The sequence below is a fragment of the Podarcis cretensis genome (assembly GCF_951804945.1).
Source record: "Podarcis cretensis genome assembly, chromosome: 5".
Classification (NCBI taxonomy): domain Eukaryota; kingdom Metazoa; phylum Chordata; class Lepidosauria; order Squamata; family Lacertidae; genus Podarcis; species Podarcis cretensis.
Window position 1 is genome coordinate 25,244,542 of NC_137174.1, and position 20,678 is coordinate 25,265,219.

At 40.8% G+C, this 20,678-nt stretch overlaps 1 protein-coding gene and 1 long non-coding RNA gene across 7 annotated transcripts in view; one reads left to right on the plus strand and one right to left on the minus strand.

The window, feature by feature from the left end:
• The window catches only part of GRID1 (glutamate ionotropic receptor delta type subunit 1), a 721,020-nt gene that overhangs the window by 684,510 nt on the left and 15,832 nt on the right, over positions 1-20,678 (plus strand). For 3 of the 6 annotated variants that reach the window (XM_079975593.1, XM_079975595.1, XM_079975594.1), the window contains exons 14-16: positions 9,238-9,404; positions 11,843-12,083; positions 12,336-12,425. In XM_079975593.1, coding sequence (XP_079831719.1) covers positions 9,238-9,404; positions 11,843-12,083; positions 12,336-12,425 — 498 coding nt within the window. Of the gene's footprint in view, positions 1-9,237; positions 9,405-11,842; positions 12,084-12,330; positions 12,426-20,678 lie in introns of all 6 variants that reach the window. The other 3 variants (XM_079975597.1, XM_079975598.1, XM_079975596.1) reach the window with 2 other exon arrangements.
• LOC307215982 lies at positions 12,432-20,285 on the minus strand. The gene is made up of 3 exons (XR_013838839.1): positions 20,255-20,285; positions 14,049-14,124; positions 12,432-12,650 (listed from the first exon to the last, which is right to left on the minus strand). It is a non-coding gene; the product is annotated as an uncharacterized lncRNA (long non-coding RNA).

Genomic DNA, 20,678 nt, shown 5'->3' on the forward strand with positions numbered 1-20,678 from the left:
TTAGTACTCATTTTAAATAGTCATAATTACTGTACTAAAGCTAATTCTTTAGTTTACGCATGAGTTCAAAAATATTAGTGTGAAATCTAGCTGATACAATTGTTCAGCATCATTTTTCCCCCCGATAAAGAGAAATTCAAGGCTTTTTGGGATTTCACCCATCATTCAGTTGAAAGGAGTTAAGAAGTAGCAAATTTATTTAGTACCTTTCTTTTTTGGGGTGGGGCTCTTAGATGCCAATATCTCGCAAATCCAGCACTTTCCCCACGAGGTTCCATATTTTGTATGGATTTAAGCAGCAAATTTGCTTCTTGACTTCCAAGTAATTTTGTTTTATAAATTACTGCTTCAGCCTTAAGTATTTGAGGTGGCATTTTATGCCTTTTGATGTCATTTCAGAAATTTCTAGCGGAAACTATATGAAATATGCTTTCTTCCCATTTATCTGACGTTTTTATCAATAAAACACCCCTTCCCTTTCCCCCCTTTGCACATTAGGCTGTCTTCCTGTCACATCCAATCAAACAGTAACATGCAGGCACACATTTGATCAAAAGGTGATAATTTGCAGAATCTAAAATATAAATACCTAAGAACTTTCAATTTCAAAGCAGGGGAATGAGAATGTCTTCTTCATGCCTACCACACTGCTAACTGAGGAAAGAGAGGTGTTTTCTCTGTGTGTCTGAAAAATTGACATAGGGGACACGAGAAACCCTTATTTGATTCCCTCCCCCTCCTCCTGCGATGAGGCTACATTTTAATATTTTAATGTTTCAATATTTTAATATTTTAATGTTGTATTTTAATTTTGTTTTTAAGTTATATTCATTCAACTTGTTTTTATTATTGCTTGTTAGCCGCCCTGAGCCCAGCCTTGGCTGGGGAGGGCGGGGTATTAATAATAATAATAATAATAATAATAATAATTCAGGGGTGTGAACAGGATTTTCTGGGCCCAATATGCTGTGAATTGGGCTCTTTGCTACACTTGCTGAAAAAAATGCACATAAAATTTGCATGCATATGTCATATGCAAATTTGAACCCTCTTTTGCAGGATATAGCCATAGAAGGAGGAATAAAATAGCTACTTGTAATCATATTTTGCTTCCTTTAAACAGAGTGATGCATCATTAGACTATAAAGGGAATTTTTCCGGGTCTCCCCTCTACCCCTGAAAAGTAGTACAGCTCCAGTGCTTAAACCAGTCTTCATCTGGCCTAATTATCACATTTTTGGATGCATGAGACCCACTTGTGTTCAACTGAGCTCCCAGTTTGCTGTGCATAAAGGATCCTCTCGCCATGAACCCCTTTAAACACACAGATACTTATTTTTGAATAGACATGTATACCAGTGCACTGTAAGCTAACCATACAGTGAGTTTTTAATAAGTGCCTGGAGTTGTCTAAGCATCTTTGCATATATATTTTTCAATTTTTTGAGTGAAGGGGTGGGTGACATCCAACTGGGGGGGGGGGACACACACACTTTTAGGGAGTGTTGGATCTCAAACTGTAGAGATTCCACGAAACAGAAAAAGATAAATAAAAATGCAGGGGTGAGGAATACTGCACTGTTTATGACCTCAGGAATTCTTGTCTCCTGGTATCCAAACACCTCACTTGTCAATCACAGTTCTGACTTCACTCTGGCAAAAAGCACTGAAAGGCAGGAACAGCCATATTGGTTCATCTGCCAGCACATTTTGGTTCTTAACTTCCTTTACAGGAGACCAATCAGCTTACTTTAAAAAATAAATAAAATCCCAGAGTCTGATGCTTCTGCTGTCTGTAGACTTGGTACATCTGCACCCCCATACCCCCTCTCAACAGACCTGTCCTAATCCCTTATTGACTAAAATGTTTACTGAAACTTTATGACTTCTGTCTAAGTTCCTTGAATGTTTTACCTACAGAAGTAGCTATGAATTTCATTCCAGATGTTGTTCTTGCGACATTTTGGTAGAGCAGTAGTAAAGACATCTAAAATTATGGTCGCAATCTTCTGTTTAATGTTAAAGTGGAAGAGGATAGTTGAAAATGATCTGTTTTTATGGTGCAGGCCAGAGTCCTTTATATGCTAAAACCTTCGTTATTGATATTGAAGGGGCCAGTAAGCTTAATGGCTGCAATCCAGCACAGAGTTAGGCGCACTTAAACCTGTGGATTTAAAGGGGCTTAGCTGTGTTTATTGTGCTGGATTTTATTTGTTTCCCTGCCATATTCTCCATGCAGCCTTCAGTACCGCAGTGTTTCCTTGTTTTGAGACTCAAACTGGAAAGCTTCTGAGAACAAAAGGGAGACATTCCGCCTAGGACACATTCAACTTGTACAGCAGAGGCTGGAAGAGCAGTATTCTTCTCTGGGCATTGGCTTGTAATGGAAATGGAATGCCTGTGGATGATAATATTTCCCCAAGCACCTATGGTGCAAATAGGAGGCATACTGTAGATAGGGACTATCATTCCTGTCAGCCGGTGACAGTAAAAACCCTGAAGCAAGAGACAGATACAAAATAGATGAAGTAAACATGTCTGGTGCAACCTTGTCTCTCAGGTTACATTTGCTCCTGGTTTTGTCTCTATTTAGAAATAACACAACTAAAGCCATGCTATGCTAGTGGTTCATAGGCAGGACTGGGCCTATTTATCACCCAAAGCTATAGGTGGCCAAATTCTAGGACACCACTGGCAGACTAAGAAGGGTTTGTGGCACATCTGGATAGGAGTAGCACGGTCTATTCCAGAGGTGTGGGCATGTCCCCAAATAACAAAAAATGGGACATGATCTATGAAGAACTAAAAAGAATGCTAAAACACACATTTTTAAAGAAACCTGAAGCTTTCATATTAGGCATTCTAACGATAAGCATCCCAAATGAAAATAAAAGAGTGTTTCTTTACGTGACAACAGCGGCTAGAATGCTAATACAGTGGCACCTCTGGTTACGAACTTAATTCATTCCGGAGGTCCGTTCTTAACCTGAAACTGTTCTTAACCTGAGGTACCACTTTAGCTAATGGGGCTGCCGTGCTGCCATCACACGATTTCTGTTCTTCTCCTGAGGCAAAGTTTTTAACCCAAGGTACTACTTCCGGGTTAGCGGAGTCTATAACCCGAAGTGTTTGTAACCTGAGGGGTTTGTAACCCGAGATATCACTGTAGCAAAGTACAGTAGTACCTCATTGTGAGTCCGCCCCGTTTAGCGTCCATTTCATGGAACATCCACAGCAAACCTGGAAGTACCGGAACAGGTTACTTCCAGGTTTGCTGCTCGCGCATGCGCTGAAGCTCAAAATTGCTCACATGCGTGTGCAGAGCAGCGCTTTGTTGAGCATCCCTTTCATCGAGTGTCCGGGGCTCCGGAACGGATCCCAGACTCAAAACAATGTATCACTGTACTGGAAAAGTGAGTTAATACCAACAAAAGACGAGTGGCAATTAAAGGTGTGTGAGTCCCTTGAACAAGCCAAAATGATAGAACTAATAAGAGATCACTCAGGCAACAAGGTAAAAAAGGAATGGGATTGCTTTAAAAACTACCTGACAAAATATGGTTCCAAAGCGATACTTGGTTGTGATTAATCTCACAGATATGTACTTGACTAATTCTTTATCATTTTTTTATTCTTTATCATTTTTCTTTTTTCTTTTTCTTTTCTTTTTATATTTTTACTTTTATGTATTTTTTATTTTTATTTTTGAATATTTGGATGTAATGTTTAATTCATGCTTTCTCTGTAATTTTTAAAAATGCAATAATGATAATAATGATGTTAATGATGATGATGATGATGATGATAATAATATTGGAGTAGGATGGACTACAGCCTGTATTCGCCTCTCCTCTGCTGTGTTGCCGTTTGCTCTCTGGCACAGTATGCTAGGGGCAAAACCACAGTGAGATGCAGAGGGCTGCATACACACTGTAAAAGTGCAGTGGTATCTCTTAGACTGCGGATCTGGCAAATATCACATTTGCTCAAAGGGAAATGTGATAGTTGCCAGAGGGAAGGGCTGTAAGTCCAATGGTAGAGCATCTGCTTTGCATGAAAAAGGCCCCAGGTTTCATCCCTGGATTCTCCAGGGAGGGCTGAGAATATTCCTTGTTTTGAAAAAGCCAGTCAGTGTGGTCAGTAATGTGCTAGATGTACCAAGGCTTCCAGTGTTCCTAAAGCTTTGGACAACAGTGGACACTTTTGCCCAGGTCTTCTCATTTCAGCCAGAACTCAGTCTCGGCACCTCTCAGGTGGGCGCCATTACCATTATAAGAAAACAAGGGAGGTGTTCATGCTGAGTTCTGGCACGTCTTTTTCTAGAACAACAGTACTGCTATTGTCTGTTCCTCACAACTTTATCAGTATTAGCCACTCTTGTCAGGTTCAGAGGATATAGCTGTGGAAACCTTGACCATTTTGCTCAGGGAAGGAAGCAGTATGCCACCTTCTTCCTGCAACAAGTTGTCCCAGTTCCAGATGTGTTTCAGATCCATCAGGCTGGGGTGGCAAGGAAGACATGCAGGCACTGATGATCAGCTATAAAGGCTCATTGGCTTAGCAGGGAGGCTTCAGATGACCACCCTGATATTACATTGTTCTGATGGTGCATTCATGTTTATGCCATTAGCAATTATCTTGTCACAATTCCATGCACAAACATAGAATTAAATGGAAGTATATGTCATATATACTGCATCAAGACTGAACAGTTTTCATTCTGGGTTTGCTTTTGGGACTCCTGGTCTGGCCTTCTTGTTCCCTCTGTGATATTTAACAAGGACTACCTTTGATTCAGTAGGTGTTTCAAGACCAAATCCTTGACAGCTTTACTTCCCTGTTTAAAGGCTAAGAACCTGATTTTGTTTTCAACATTCTGTCATTTCTTCACTCCTCACTTTTATCTTTTGAAATGCCATCAAAGTGTTCAGCAAATATTTGTGACCAAACATCTTTAAGGGAAGGTAGTCTAATTACCGTTTGCCTAGATCTCTAAAACAAAGTTGGCTAATCCTTAGTTCACCCCCTTTTTTTCCTGCTTCCCTTTAAGATCTAACAATTTTGGTGGTGCCAGCTAGCAGGGTGTAGTGGGGAGAAGACATAGTGCTGGGGTGGGCACCCTAAAGCAGATGCAAATACCCCCTCCCCAGTCATCAGATCTATCATTTGATGAGCAGAAAGGGGTTAATAAACCCTCCCCCTCAGCTAATCTGCATGGTTCTAAGTATGTGTGCATGCACAAGAGTTTGGGGTGGCCACACCCACCCCTGGAATGAGGGACCTGGAGGGTTGACCAAGGGTCAATGACTGAAAAAAGACTTACTGTTGGTTAAAGGTGGAAGATGATAAACCGCTGGAATGGGATTTTCCTATACAGGGGTGGGGAGAGAGAGAGAGAGGGAGGTGGCAAAGATATTCTGGTTTTATATTGGTTTTTACTGATATGGTTTTTCACCAATGAATTTTAGAAATATTGGTTCCGTGAGTGAATGGACTGACAGTTCTCTGTTGGAATCTTCTGACGCACTGCACAGAACTACATTTCCCAGACTTTCTTGGGGAGAGGAAATTAAATGATTAAATCATAGTAAGAGCCAATCTGAACATTATGGTAAAGACAGGTGCTGTGCATCTGGTTCCCCCTCTGCAACGACTAATAGAACCTGTCTCATAGATAGGTCAAATTTCTGTGCTTGCCTGTCATCAGCAAGCGGAAGCAAGGAGATGCCTTGTGTTGTGTGACGTCGGGACATTGTGTGGCTTCTACTTCATGTTAAAGAGACTGATTCATATAGCAGCAGTTTTAGCACTTGGCATTTGATTACAATAACAACTAATTTGGTCCCCAATTCCTGATGTAAATTTGCAGAACCATATGCAAGAGAGAAAAAAACACCCAAAAGAAAAAGAAACATCCATATGCCTTTTTTTGCAGGGGGGAGGGAGGGTGTTCTTATTTAATTACACATTCAAAATTATTGCTTCCCTGAACCTGATGAGAAAAACAGAAATGATCTAAACTTCCTTTTAATAGCTTGGGAGCCTGCATTTATGATTACTCATTTATTTGCATTAAATTCACCAGCCCATCTGTTCCACTGTGCTTTGTACATTCACTGGAGACTTAAAAACATATTACTTAAATGTATTAGGAAGTCAATGATTACTTTAACCAAGCAAAGCGATCAGGTTTCTTCTCCCTGAATTCCCATCCAGAGACATTTCTTACATCTTATGTTAACGAAAATGATTTACATTCCTCATGCGCACAGCATGCAGTCACTGTTTGGAATCCCAATTAGAGCTGACATTTGCGGACGAGAGATGTGTAGGTGTGTACTAATATAAGTAAATATTAGCCACAAGTGAAACTCGTGGGAGAATTTGGTTCCTTTAGCCTACGATGTCACAAGAGAAAAGCTTCCTTAGAATAACTAAACTTCTGATAGTTGAAGCACGCTACTCTTTTCTGAAATAAAATGAGGCTTTTTCATTCTTTCACCCAAAAAAGGTTTACTTTGTAACAGGAAAAAGCACACCACAAAATTTAATGAAGAATTAAAGAGCGTTATTGAATCTATTAACGAAGTGTAAATATAAAACATTTATACTTCCCGCACCTTCCAGGTAGTGATGGGTGAACTACCCTTGGCTCAATTCCAAATTGGCTTGGCATTCTTAGATGGTATTTTGAAGGAGTTGGGGGGGGGTGTTGGGGAGGATGCAGGAAGCTTGCTTATTTTCAGAAAGCTCCCTCTCAGCTTATAATGATGGATTTCAGATATGGATGCTAGTCAGCCGCCACATCTCTTCAGAAAAGCAATTGGGAGAATTGACCCAAATAATAAAACTGACCCCAAACAGGCTTGTAAGTTTTAGTTTCACTTGCTATTTTCAAATAGCATCTCTATTTTCAGTAAGTTTTCAACTCACCCTCAAAATCTTGGGTTCCCCCCCCAAATTACAGTAAAGCCCACTAAGCTTGGTTTTTAAGGCTCCAGGAAACTCTGCTGCCCCTGTAGGATAAGCCTTCAGAATCAGGGAGTTATCTGAACCAAAGGAGTCCCTTTATATATGCTCTGTAAGGACTCCTCCTACCCCATATGATAGGCAAGAATGATGCCCTAGCACCAATCCCAGATCTAAGGTTAGTTGCATGGGCAGAGGGAAGGCTTACAATAAGGAAGCTCATCCATCTACTCCCATGATTTGGTTTTGTGTCTGAACTAGCCATCACATACTTACAAGATCCTTCACTTAATTTAGCAGGACACTTAAACAGTTCTTGCAAGTCACTCATATGTAGAAGGTATGGGTGGGGGGCATACCCTTTTTTTAAACATTATCTTGGAAGGTTGTGGCTCTCATCTCTCACTCGTAGTGGCTACTTTTATTCAAGCTGGCTAGACATAATTGATTTGATGAAATGGTCATTAGGGCCACTTTCGATACACGAACTAGATGTCTTTGACAAGACATAATTTGCTCTGTCTTTCACTTACTGTGTTACTGTTTCACACAAAGAGAGATTTCGGCAAGTCACCCCAAATTTCTTTCAAAAACACATTGATATATGAATATGACATTGATACGGAATTTTCCCCAAAATAAAACTTGAGGTGAATTTTAGGAGTCCTTCTACATTGGAAAGCCACTTCCGCCCTGCAGAGGAGGTGGGATTGCGGGCATCACGGCCCCACCAAGCGCGCTGCGACTGGAGCCCAGCCCCCGTGTGATTGGGGGAATTCCCAGCCACGTCACCCCCTGGCGAGCCAATTGGCTGGCTCCAGAGGCATGGCCTGCCCTATTTAATACAGGCGCAACTGGGGATCTCCCTCTTTTCCCGCCTACCAGCTGTTCCTGTTTTCTCACCCTCCCTCCCTTTAATGTTTTTGTTCCTTGACCTTGCTATGGACCTTGGTTGGTCGCTGTTGAGGGGTCTGGTAGGAATTTTTCCACTTGGCAAATTGGCACTAGCCACTTGGTTTTCGCCTACCTTGTAGCAAATCGTCACAATTTTCTGGGTATTGGCGGTTAGGCATTGGTATAGTTCTGTAGATGGAAGAGGGGAGGAATCGCCATCACCTGCCCTGCATAATGAAGGGTAGTCTGATAAAGGATTCTGGGGGGGGGGGGTCCTGCCCAAAGCCTATGGAGGTGAGGGCCTAAGGCACACCCCTATCGGTGACCCCGGGGGAGTTCCTAGTTGATGTGCACCAGCAGGACTCCCCCACTGGTGGTTAACCCTTCCCGGACTTCAAGCGGATGGGCTGAAGCCAGATGTAGTAGGTTAGGACCAATGCCTAAGCCAATACTGCTCATCACCTGTAACCAATAAAGTTGTGGCCTTAATTGTGTCATGTGTATTTATTTCCCCGGGGGGGGGGGCGGGAACTCACCATGCAATGTTACGTAAGCTACATTAATTTGTGAGCCTCTCCCCCCCCCCCCCCCGCAAAGTGAATTTTGAAGCAACTTTGAATTGATAGTTCTGCTTAGCTTAAACATAGATTGGAAATTAAGGAGAAGTTAAAAGAATGTTGATCTTGGGAAATATCTTATGGCTTTTTTTGGGGGGGGGGGATTTCATATACAGGTATGTTACCACTAAATGTTACACAGTGAAAATAGAGGTGAATTTGAGAAGACCTGGGTCTGGCAAAATGTATTTGGTGATTTTAAGGCATTCTTAAAATGCATGTATGCCACTACTGCGGCCTGTGTTTCATAAGCTCAAAAATGGAAAATGAGTGAGTCCCAACTAAAGTGAGTCCCAACTAAAGAAGAATGACAACTTAAGCTGACAGAATATGCACAGGTTGCAGACTTAATATAGAATAAGAGAACAAGAAGAACATATGTTTGGAGAAAAATGGGGGAAAAAATATTGAATATATGGAGGGGGGATTGTGTACACTTGAAAACATTGGCAGCAGTAATATAAATTCAACAGTGTAAATAAGTTTTGATGGATGTAATAATGGAATACTGAATGGTTTAGTTTTTGTAAAATATGCAGGGATTTATGATATGCAAAATGAACCAAGAAGAAGGGAAGTCACTGGTATTTTAAAGATGTTTAAATGAGTACTCTAAATTGTAAAACAGGGGAAAAAATTATATTAAAATGAGTAAAAAATAATTCTCTGTTCAAAAACTGATAGTTTTTGAAAGAGAATGATAACATTCTATCAAAGTTAAAGATGTGTCTGAAAGTTTTGTTCCTTGTTTTTACAGGCAAAGAAAGGCAACTACGCATTCTTGTGGGATGTTGCAGTAGTGGAGTACGCGGCATTGACGGACGATGAGTGCTCTGTGACAGTCATTGGAAACAGCATCAGCAGCAAAGGATATGGGATAGCGCTCCAGCATGGCAGTCCATACAGGGATCTCTTCTCCCAAAGGTAATACAAAAGTGCTCGGGCTTGAACCCCTTCCCCAAGCCAAGTATCCCATTTGCTGGCATTTAGAGCCTTGGCTAATCAGCTGCTTCTGGGTGAATATCGCTTGTAGCAATGCATTTCAGTTCTGTCGCTTCTTCAGGGTCACAGGATGGCCCATCTGGTTCTCAATTCAGGTGAGTATGGGGGACGCAGGGACAGAGGGGCAGTCCAGCCCTTTCTAAATTAGGACTAGTTCACAGGCGAAGAACTGTGCGAGAGTAGAAAACCATGGCTACAAATTAATGAAAACTGTCAAGTGGGGAATAATCAGTGAGAAATGTGTGGTGTATTATTCTATGCTCAAAGATAGGCAAATGAGAGGTGCTCCTAAGAGTCACTTTACCTTTTTCACAGCAACAAACCCAGGTTTGCTGCTCAACAGGAAGCTGCAGTCAACCCTGTCTCTCTAATGAGTATACCTGTATGATAATAAGTTTCCCAGCACCTTTTTGCCACATTCATAATTCATGCTTCTTGCTCTGCTCTTTAAAATACCAGATGTATATTTTAAAAGCATAATGGGTTGGATCCAGATTTAGCCTTCTGCAAAAGGAGGCTTCGTCTACTAGCAGAAAGAATAATTTTGTGACATTCTGTGAGATCTCCTCCAAAATAAGCTAACAGAGGACCAGAATTACCATTTCATTAGGGCAAGTCCTGAACAACATGTCACCTTCATAATCAATATGTGCAATAGTGATTGCATTTGGTTTAGTGTGTCTCGGTTTGGAAACAAAACATGAGCATTCCTGGAAGTCTGAACTGACAATTTAGGTGGAAAAAAGGAAAGCAGAACAGTCGGTTACCTTGCTGAACACCACTAGCTTATATAATTTATCCTGGGAGTGTGGGATTGCATCAGGGGCACATGGGGATGTTTCCAGAAGCAGGAAAGGAAGCAGATGGCATATGTTATGGTTTTCACTCTGCAGAAATACTTCTATTCTTCTGTTCTATATATGATGCTCTTATATTCACTCTGATCATGATAAGATCAGGTTCAAGATGGATCTCCCTAAACTATAATCAAGTAGCACTTGACTTATACCAGGGCAGTTTTGGGGGCTATCCAGGTCAGTCAGAGCTTTTGTCTGTTGTCATCCATCTGTCTCAAGTGTGCCATTGAGGGTAACATCAAATAACTGGAGAGTTACAGTGCCTGTTGTGACTGTGGAGACAAATATGGTGGAGACATGTTTTATTGTAGCTAGGGCAGATTTTGTACATCTTGTACAAAATGTGTACATGACCAAGCCTGCGTGAGTCAGAGCAGCCCAGTCTTGATTATCTGTGGATCGCCAGGATCTCAGGCAGGGCTGTTTGACATCTTCAGCTATGTGCTAGTTTAGGATTGGCAGTGCTTCAATGGAAAATAATTCCCCACCACACACACTTGAATTTCTGTTTCCCACAATCTCTTTGGAGGAGTACAAAGCTATTGTCAACGACTGGTATGATCCTTAAACAGAAGCACTCCTGGAGATTTAATCATCAGAGCATCTGTATGAAGTTTGCAGTTTTTCCCTGTGGTGCCTAATTTAGGGGTTTTCATGCCTGTCAGTTGTCAAACAAAATGGGGCTATGAATATGTAAGGTAATGCTCTCTTAAGTCTTGCTGTGCTGATATGCAGTACCACAGAAGCTGATTGCAGGAAACCATGCCTAGCTCTACAGTTACCTGTTGGCTTTTGTTTGGGGGTCAAGGCTACTTCCCATCCCAATTCTGCCAGTGTCTATTGTACCTCTTCTGGCTATCAGATTTAGTACCCTAAGGTCTCTTAGTCAAGCCTTTCTTCATGGGCTGTTTTGTTGAGTAAGGGAGTGGCCATCGCTGCCTATAATGGTTTGCACAGAGGCCATTAGGACTTCTCCTGTAGTTGGAGACCTATTGCACTCCTACCCACAAGCACAGTGTGTGCTTCAAAAGCACAGCTTGATAGTGCTTGCTTCCTCTAACTGGTCACAGCTGGGGGGGTTGCTTTTCAACAGAGAGACGCTTCTGAACTCACAGGTGAGGCCTCATTTGTACTAAGTAATGTTCTCAACATTATTTTTGACCATTATGCATGGCACCAAGATAATGCTGAGGAAAGACTTGTGCCACAGTTTGCTGAACAGCAACGGTAACACCATTTCCACCCCACAAGTACAATGGTGGATCCAACCCAATATGTTGAGAGGCCCTTATTCACAACTTTCTGAGTGTGTAGTTAATATTGATTCCTGCAAAACTTTACAGTGTTCATATCTCGTTCATTGTACAATTGGGTATACATTTTTTTGGTAGCACAAACCTTGCCGATTGTCACATTTATATTCTTCCTTTGCAGATTTCCTCTGTGCAAGCTTTCCTTGTAGAAATATAATGCTTGTGGTTTTCCCTAAAATGATCTCTGCAGGATCTTAGAACTACAAGAAGCTGGATACTTGGATGTGTTCAAAGAGAAATGGTGGCCACGAATGGGACGCTGTGATCTGAACAGCCACACCAACGCACAGACGGATGGGAAGGCCCTGAAGCTTCACAGTTTTGCAGGGGTCTTCTGCATTTTGGCAGTGGGCCTGCTCCTGGCCTGTTTGGTGGCAGCCCTGGAGTTGTGGTGGAGCAGCAACCGTTGTCATCAAGAGACACCCAAAGAGGTCCATAACTTTTATTCTTATCACAATTAAGTGTAGAGAATGTAAAACTTACATCAAACTGAAGCTGTGGAAATCCAGTTCACTGGATTACAATTGCAGATAATTACATTTAAGCACAGGTTTCTTTCTTTTTAAAAAGTTATATCCTTTTTCCATATTTTTTTTATAAAAAATCCCTAATGTTTGTGTTTTATGGAAGGTACCAAAATGTCAGCTCTGGCAACTAAAGTCCTGTATTTATTTATAGAGCAGATACAGCCTGGGCAGCAGCAGCACTGCAAACATTCCCACATTGCCCCACCATTGTGCCTCAACCTTGCCATGGAGAGACCATCTTTAGGGGTAAGAGAGTAGCTCAGGCACCATGCCTTTGGCCCCCTCTGTTAAAACTGACAGACAAGGATGTTTAGGGCTGCCTTAAATACACAGATTCAACACCTCCTGATTCTTGCAACAACAACAAAAATCCCATGTTTACCTGCTGGCCAAGCCTGCACCACATGTCACCTCCTCCTCGACCCCAAGGACTGCTTTTTGCCCTTCTGGTTTGGTGTTAAAATACTTGACCTGGAATATGGGAAGATTGAGAGCAAGTGTAAGGCTATTTACCTCACTTGGGGCCCTCCTCTGATCTTTTGGTTAAGGCAATAGAAGCAATAATGCAGTCACCAGGTGACATGAATCTTGAGTAACAAGCTAGATAGGTCAGGTGGAATCTAGTGACTTCAAACCATTTAATAGTTTAACTATATATTTTTTAACTTGGGTATACGTAACTCATGATTCACCAAGACAGCTCAAATATAGTCATGTATTGTGATCTCACAGGAGCTAAACAACCCTTCCTGTCCCATTTTTTTGCAGTCCTAGGTAAACCACAAGAGCATGAGGTTTATTGAGCTTCTAGTAGGGTCTGTGTTCAGCTTGGCGAATTTTTTTTTTGGGGGAGGGTGCATATGGAAGCCACTGAACTGGTTGTTTGTGAAATGGGGACTTGAGTAAGGCCCTTCCCAGGTGTCTTCTGCCACCATTGAGAGATTATTTCATTCCAAGATGTGAAGTCTCTATGGTAGTTAGTTGCTGTTAGCTGATAAAGCAGTCAGAGAGGGATTGCAGAGGATGATGTCAAAATACGGCAGCAAGGAACTTCAGTATGTTCCCATGTGCTCTTATGTAACTCAGTTTTCTTTGTGGAGGAAAATATCCCTTTACAAAGGAAGTGTGGGAGCAGTGCATAACTAAGGCAAGCTCTTTTAGAGAAATATGTAATGCTGTTTTCCTTTGTTTGAACAGATGAATGAATCTTTATTCCACTCATTAATAACACAATAAATCATTCAGGCCCCATCACTGGTTGATGTCCCCCCCCCCCACTTCTTGTCTCTTTCTAAAAATAATACTCTTCAGAGCTAAATGAGCGGCTTTTAGTTAAGTATCTCTTATAGTCAGAATATGAAATTGCCTGTTATCAAAGGTTTTTCTTGCAAATATTTCAAAGCAATAATAATCAACCTGTCATAGCCATATCGTGCAAAGAGACAGCATCTGTTTGCATCCGTTTCAATCTTTAACAACCTCACCTCTCTGTTGGGCTTTGAGACATTAAGGCACTTTAACCTTCTTTTCATCTTGAACAGATGCTTTGTACCAGAGGGTTATGACAGCAGCTACACCCTGACTGGGGAAGAACACAGGGCCTATCACTTTTAATTTTTATTTCTGAATAGTCAGAGTGTTCCACTAATTGACATGCCTACCACATACAAACTGATGGGAAGGCTTATATTCTATAATGCTACTTGTCATTAACATTCCACTTGTCTGGATTTCCTACTTGTTCATTCAATTTGTCCTCCAAGTCTTCAGCTACCATGCTTCACATCCAAGTCAGAGAAATCATTTTGTATGTAAGTCCACTGTGGATTCTTTTCAAAGGGAACTTTTTTTGGTCAAAAAATAACTTACTTAATTTGCTCACGTAGCCAAGAGTATCATGAATCCATTTCTTATTCACGAAGAGATGATGTGTGGAGAAATCCATCTATGGGCAAAGACACATTATTAGTATGAGGGCTGAAACCTTTAGTTCGTTCAGTTAATAGTGAGTGAACTAAAACTAAATTGAACCGAACACTTTAAAGTTCAGTCTTCTGCATGTTCATGGCAGTAGGGGTGTTTGAGGAATTTGCTCTTTGTGGATTCCAATTCAGAGTAGCCTCTTAGACATACTGTAGATATTTTTGGAATTTTTCAGTTCTCCAAAATTGTGATGCAGTTCTAAGTTCAAAAGACACACCCAAATGTGTATTATATATAGTGTGTGCTTTGGGATTTAAAAAAGCCTATATAAATGTATACTATGAAGTAATAAAAAAAACTATTTAGTGAGAAAATAGATTCAAAAATACCATTCAAATACAAGTTTTCATGCATTATTATTATTATTATTATTATTATTTAGAAAAAAGCCCTCTGCAAATTAATGAAGAGGTGGGACATAACTTCTGAATAAACCCTTGTGAAACTGACTCATGAAATAAATGCTGATTTGCCCTGTCAGTGTTGCCCAACTTTCAGGGCACAACTAGACATGATGTGGAAGAAATATATAAACCAACTGTGTCCCAGAGGTTGTTTTTTTTATCTGAATGCGGTGGGACAAGGCCTCATACAGAGCTGTGGAAAATGTGGCAGTAACATTTCTCTCCCACAGCATTTTCCTGACTGAAATTTCCCCCTGTGGCTGCTGTTTGTCCTGTAGGGAGAAACCTACAGTGCAATTTTAATCAGGACAAGAGAATTAGAAGTAGGGGAGAGATTAAGTTGTTCTGTCCCCCAGAATCATAGCCCTTGTTCTATTAACTTTTTAAAAAATGGGTCATGGATTCTGCATCAAATCTACTTTCCCTATATTTGGGCAAGTAAATCCATTGAAGAAAGTAGGAACTGTTTCTGAGAAAACTTTGATAGGATTAGGATGTTAGTTGATGGTGTGGTGTTGGTGGGGAGGCAGCCAGGGTTAATGAGAACAATGTTTAATTGATACATTTATAAGTTAAATGTTTAGACCTTTTGTTCTAGAATGCCACTTTAAGAGAGAGAGAAATGTATTAAGGATTGTCTTTCTTTCCAAGGTTCACTCACTTCACTATCTCAAAATGGCACCTATAATGAATTAGCTGTTGGTGATACATGCACACTTGTATAAATTGAATCCGTTATTGGTTGAAATGCAAAATATTATTTATAATCAGTGGATGGATGACCAATTAAAACGCATGCTTTCTACCCTGCATTTCTCACCACTTCGAACATGGTGGGTTCTTGGTGCAAAATGGAATTGCTGATTTAGTTCATTCAAATAGGGCCTATTTTACATCTTGCCAAACTGCCAGGTACATTTTTCTTAAAGGTGTGCCCAAAGTGTATCTCACACAACAGCCTTCCTCAGAAGTTGCTGGAATATAACCTCCATTGTCCACAGCCAGAATAGTCAAGGATAATGGGGATAGTCCAACAACATCTGAAAACCTAAGACTGGAGAAAGCTGCCATACTATGTGTGAATAATGCACAACTTTTTAAAAAGGTATGTCTACATGTGGATGCGCATGTACTTCATTCATTGTCTGAAACCAGTTTCGGACATTTTGAGCTGGCAATACATGCACGGCCCATCACAGTGCATTTCACTCCTGCCTGTGTTGTGCTGGCGGCAGCCAGGGAGTCGCAATGTATTGTCAGCTTGCCCATCTGCCTGTCTGCATGTTTGCCTTTCCCCAAGCAAGTTAGGCGGGCTGCCTCTTTCCTCCTGGTCAGTCGCAGGAAGAATGAGGCAGCCCACCCTGCTTGCAGGCAGGCATATGGGAGAGACCTTCTCAGGCTCCCTCTGCTGAGGCCGGGACTGGGCTGTGGAGGGAGCGAGTCACTAGGAACTCCTCTAACTGAGGAAGCAGGAAGCTTCCTTCCCTTCCTCCTGGTCGCTTCTCCCTCCCTCCTGAGCCTAGCCACTTTTTCAGATGTTTTGGTGTTCAGGCATTGTGATATATCACAATGTTGAAAACCAGATACCATCCAGCCCTAGTCCTCAGAAGTGGTTTTTATTTTACAAGATATACCTGGAGTAGCTCTACTATTTTTGTAATATGCAAAGGGATTTTGAGAGGCATTTCCTTTCAGCCGTAATATCAAAGAGTGCCACTATTAAAAATAATATAATGAAAAGTCCTACCTATACAAAGTTCTTACAATGCAACACAGCGGTCATATTATTTCCCCAAGCACACGTAATACAAACTATGCCCCAAAGTTGTAGCCAAATACAAAAACGAATGGTTAAATAGAGGTCAACTTCTTTTTATATCAAGGTATTCAACTCTCCATTCATTTGGGAAAGGGGCTTTTTCGCCATTCTTTGCTGTTTCTCATTGTTGGGATTCTTTCTTTGTCTGCTTCTTGCACAGAATTCCAATGGGCTTCTGATTGTGTCCAGCTTCACTAATGCTTTGGAATCTGCAGTTTTGCTAATAGGACTGTCTCTTGGAATTGCCAGAGCCTAGTCATTACTTGCTAAATGCTCTCTAACATTGCAAAATGCTAACCACCCATTTCTAAGATCTGCTTTGCCATCAAGTCGGCACTTTGCATAGCCCATGCTCACCGGCCACTGTAGCAGTGCAGAATTTCAATCAACTATGCCCTGCAAGCACTGCAGGGATCTTACAGCCAGGATTTTAAGGCAAACCAACCGTGGAAGATTTGATTGAAACATTTCGGGGGAATTTCCTCCTGGGAGTATATTTTTAACGTAAGTTCAGTAGGAGGCGATACTTTAAGAAATGAAAAATGGATTAATAACTTTGGGTAGATCACAGAAACAGACCACTCCTCTCTAAGGTAGTATCTAGGCAGAGGAAGCCACTTTGATGCTGATCATGGCATGACTTGCAAGCTATTCACTGACTTGGCTACTTTTAGGTCTGAGATGGGGAATGTGTGACCTTCTGGATTCCCACTTCTGTCAGTACCAGGTAACATGGCTCATGATCAGAGATGATGGGAGCTGGAACTCAGTTCCGGCACCTCTCAGGTGGGCATCATTGCCATTGTAAGAGAACAAGGGAGGCATTCATGGTGAGTTCCGGTACGTCTTTTTCTAGAAAAATAGCATTGGTGCTTACATTTATGAAGTTCCTAGATACCTTACAGCTCCCTATCATCAGTTTGTTATTGAGTTTTCACCTGATAACGATAAAAAATAATGCACATTGAATTGTCTAAACCTGTCCTAATTAATAATCTAATTTACATCATAATTTTATAGCAGTTCCTAGGGAGTCCCAGAAATTACTATCAAGGAGAGAGGCCCTCGGGCACATTTCAAGCCATCAATAAATCCTTTTTTGCAATCTGTTGCGGCCATCAGTTAAAACAGGGTTTTTATGTAATCACATTGGGAAGGTAAGATGTAAAGGAGGACAGGTTCCCAGTACTTTTATCAGTTGTGTGGAAAAGGGACTTTCAACAAGGCCACCTTTAAATACTGTACTGGATTCAGCTTTGCTAAGTATCTTTCCCCACTCCCTAACCTTCATTTTGCTGTGTAGCGAAAACAGCTGTCTGTTAGGTCCGCTGCTATTAGCAGCTGAAAGCAACTTGTGTTTGCCTAACTGCTCCTTATCAGACCATGTGAAAAACATTCTACTAGAATGTCTTTTGCCTCTTAGCAGCTTTCAAAGGGCCAATAGTGAGATTAGCACTGCAGGAGCTAAAATACTGGCATTTTGTTATTGTCAGTGCCTTCACTCATCTTCCTGCAAACCAATAATTTTTTGAAGGCTCTAGTGTACAAAGCTTTTAAACTAGAGATGACCTGTTCCTACAGGTTTGCCTCTGGCACTGTAGGAGTGTCAACCATTTTTATCTTTTTCTTTTTACAAGCCTAACCAGGTTTACATGTTTTGTGCCTTATTGTGATCTCTAATGCCACAACCATCATAAATACAATTTTATTGGTATTTTTCATGAATATTTTAAACTGCCTAGAGCTCTTTTGTTCTAGTAAGTGGTATATAATGTTTGATGTATCAACTAAAAGAAAACCTCCCCCTTTCAGTGTATTTAGCTTGAATAATACCATAGCTGTTAATGATGGGTGTATTCTAACCTACCTCAAAACATTTGCATCCTAAAAACTCCTGCTGTCTTAGAGTCAAGCTTCACAAGTGACAGTCCCATGTAATGTATCCAGTGATGGACAGTATCACTTCAAACTGTGTGTGTGAAATGTTTGAATGATCCCTCTTTCTGAACAAAAAAAAAAAACCTGTCTGCATATTTAAAGCAAGTATGCAAGGGAGAAGGACAGGCTACAAGTATCTCTCAAACATGCTGATTTTGTATTTGCAAGAAATATTTCACGTATGAGCATTCAATTATTTGATCTTTCTCCTGTATGTGTGGTGTGAATTGCTCTCACGCTTTGTTTTATTTACTGAAATATTTGCTAGCATCTCTGCAGCCTGGGCTCGCTGAGTGGTGCACAGCATAAAAATGAAAATACAATAAATACAATGAATTTGATCACCCAGTAAATTGCACTACAAATTAGCATAAAATCATAAAAACTAAAGAAAAGGCTAGGGAAAATTATTCACCTGGCACTGAAGAGAGACTCGATATTGGTGCCAGGTGTACACTACAGAGCTATGTTACTTGCTGATTGGGCTCCTCAGTAAATGGACTAAGTTGGAAATGCTGTTCTCCATGCAATCTAAAGTAGTAGAGTCCAGCAAGGAATACATTGCATGGGATTTCTGATCATGTAGAATAGCTGCCAGAAGGAGGAACATTCCTTAGGGACTGAAAAAAATAACACCACAGGTTCTGCATAATGGTAGCCATTGTATACCACCTGGATCCATTGTACTTAGGCATGTATCACCTCCATTTTTATTTTATTTTTTTAAAAAAGTACAACTGGGGCATTCATGCACTTTCAGAGTAGAAAATTAGCTGAACTGTTTTGGGAACTGGGTCCTTCCTCCTACTTAAAAATGAAAACACTGAAGACAGGCACCATGGTGCTCTCCAGATGTTGTGGACTCCCACCATCACTTTGGCCATGCTGGCTAGAGCTGATTGGAAGTGTCTTTCTCAACATCTGCCGGACAACAGGTTGACAACTCTCAACACAGACTATCACAGGCATTGGCAAACTTGACCCTCCAGCTGTTTTGGGACTACAACTCCCATGATCCCTAGCTAGCAGGACCAGTGGTCAGGGATGATGGGAATTGTAGTCCCAAAACATCTGGAGGGCTGAGTTTGCCTATGCCTGGACTATTATCTCTCTCTTTTTTGCCATTTCATCACTGTCTTCTCCCCCAACCCACCCTATTGCTGGCTGTTTTTCGTTTTACTGTTTTGTTTTTTCCAACTTGTGTTCCCTATTCCATGTGAAGAAAAATACAAGATTTTAAATATATATATATTCCCCTTCATTGTATGTTTATATTTTACATTGCTTTTTAAATTATTATTTTTATGTATTTCAATCACATCTGAAATCTGTGTACTTTTTTTGCTAAAATTTCTCATATAAATAATCATCTGTATGTATCACTGCATTGTACTTTAATTTTCTAAGATGAAATAAACTTTTGGGAGCAGGAAATAATAATAAAAAATGTCACTGGCAATACAGGGCAGTAGAACAGTAGTATGCTAGCTACTACACAGGGCCAATTCACATGTGCAGCCTCTTAAATTTTCATTGCTTACAGTCCAGTCCTGTCTACAGACTGTCTACTCAGAAGTAAGTACTCCAGAGTTCAGTGGGGACTCAGAGTACAATGGGGTTTGGTATGAAAAAATGTGTTCACTAGAATAAATTCACACCAAAATGCTGGTGAATTTTTGCGAGGAAATTGACAAATTGTGGCAGAAATCTAGAGAGCAGAATTTAAGATTTGGAAAAAAATGAGAAACTGGGAGAACTAGCAGGTCCTTCCATCCCTAATTGCAGCCGTAATTGTGGTTAGATGACTTAGAGTTTGAATTTATCACTGATTCCATCGGAAAGTAATGTGTTTGAGGCTCTGTAAAATGGTCACACACACTGGAAGCAAGTTATCACTTGTTAAACAATGGCCTGTATTCACTTATACTTACTAAGACAGATTTCCACCCAAACAAGCTACCTTGGAATGTGGAATCTCCTGTAGATTCCAGAGTGTAGATAGAGAAGAATGGAAGTCATTCTACTCTTCTCCAACACTTATCAGCTTATCATTAGCTCTTTACTACCATCTGAATGGAGTTCCAAAACTACCATGCAAATAGAACTTGAAGAGCTGTTGAAAACCTGGCCATTTGACAAACAGTTTTTTTGTGATAGGTGGTTGGATAATTCTCAGACATACAATCTTAAATCAAGGTACTGAACTGTTTAGAAATCTGGACTACTCTACCAGCATCTCTGTTCCAGGGGAAGAGTGAGGAATAAGGGGAGGGGAAGATGTACGTGTTCCCACTGCAACATGTAACCGGCAGTAGCAAAGGAATGTTGTATAGCTATAACGTATGGCCTGTATTA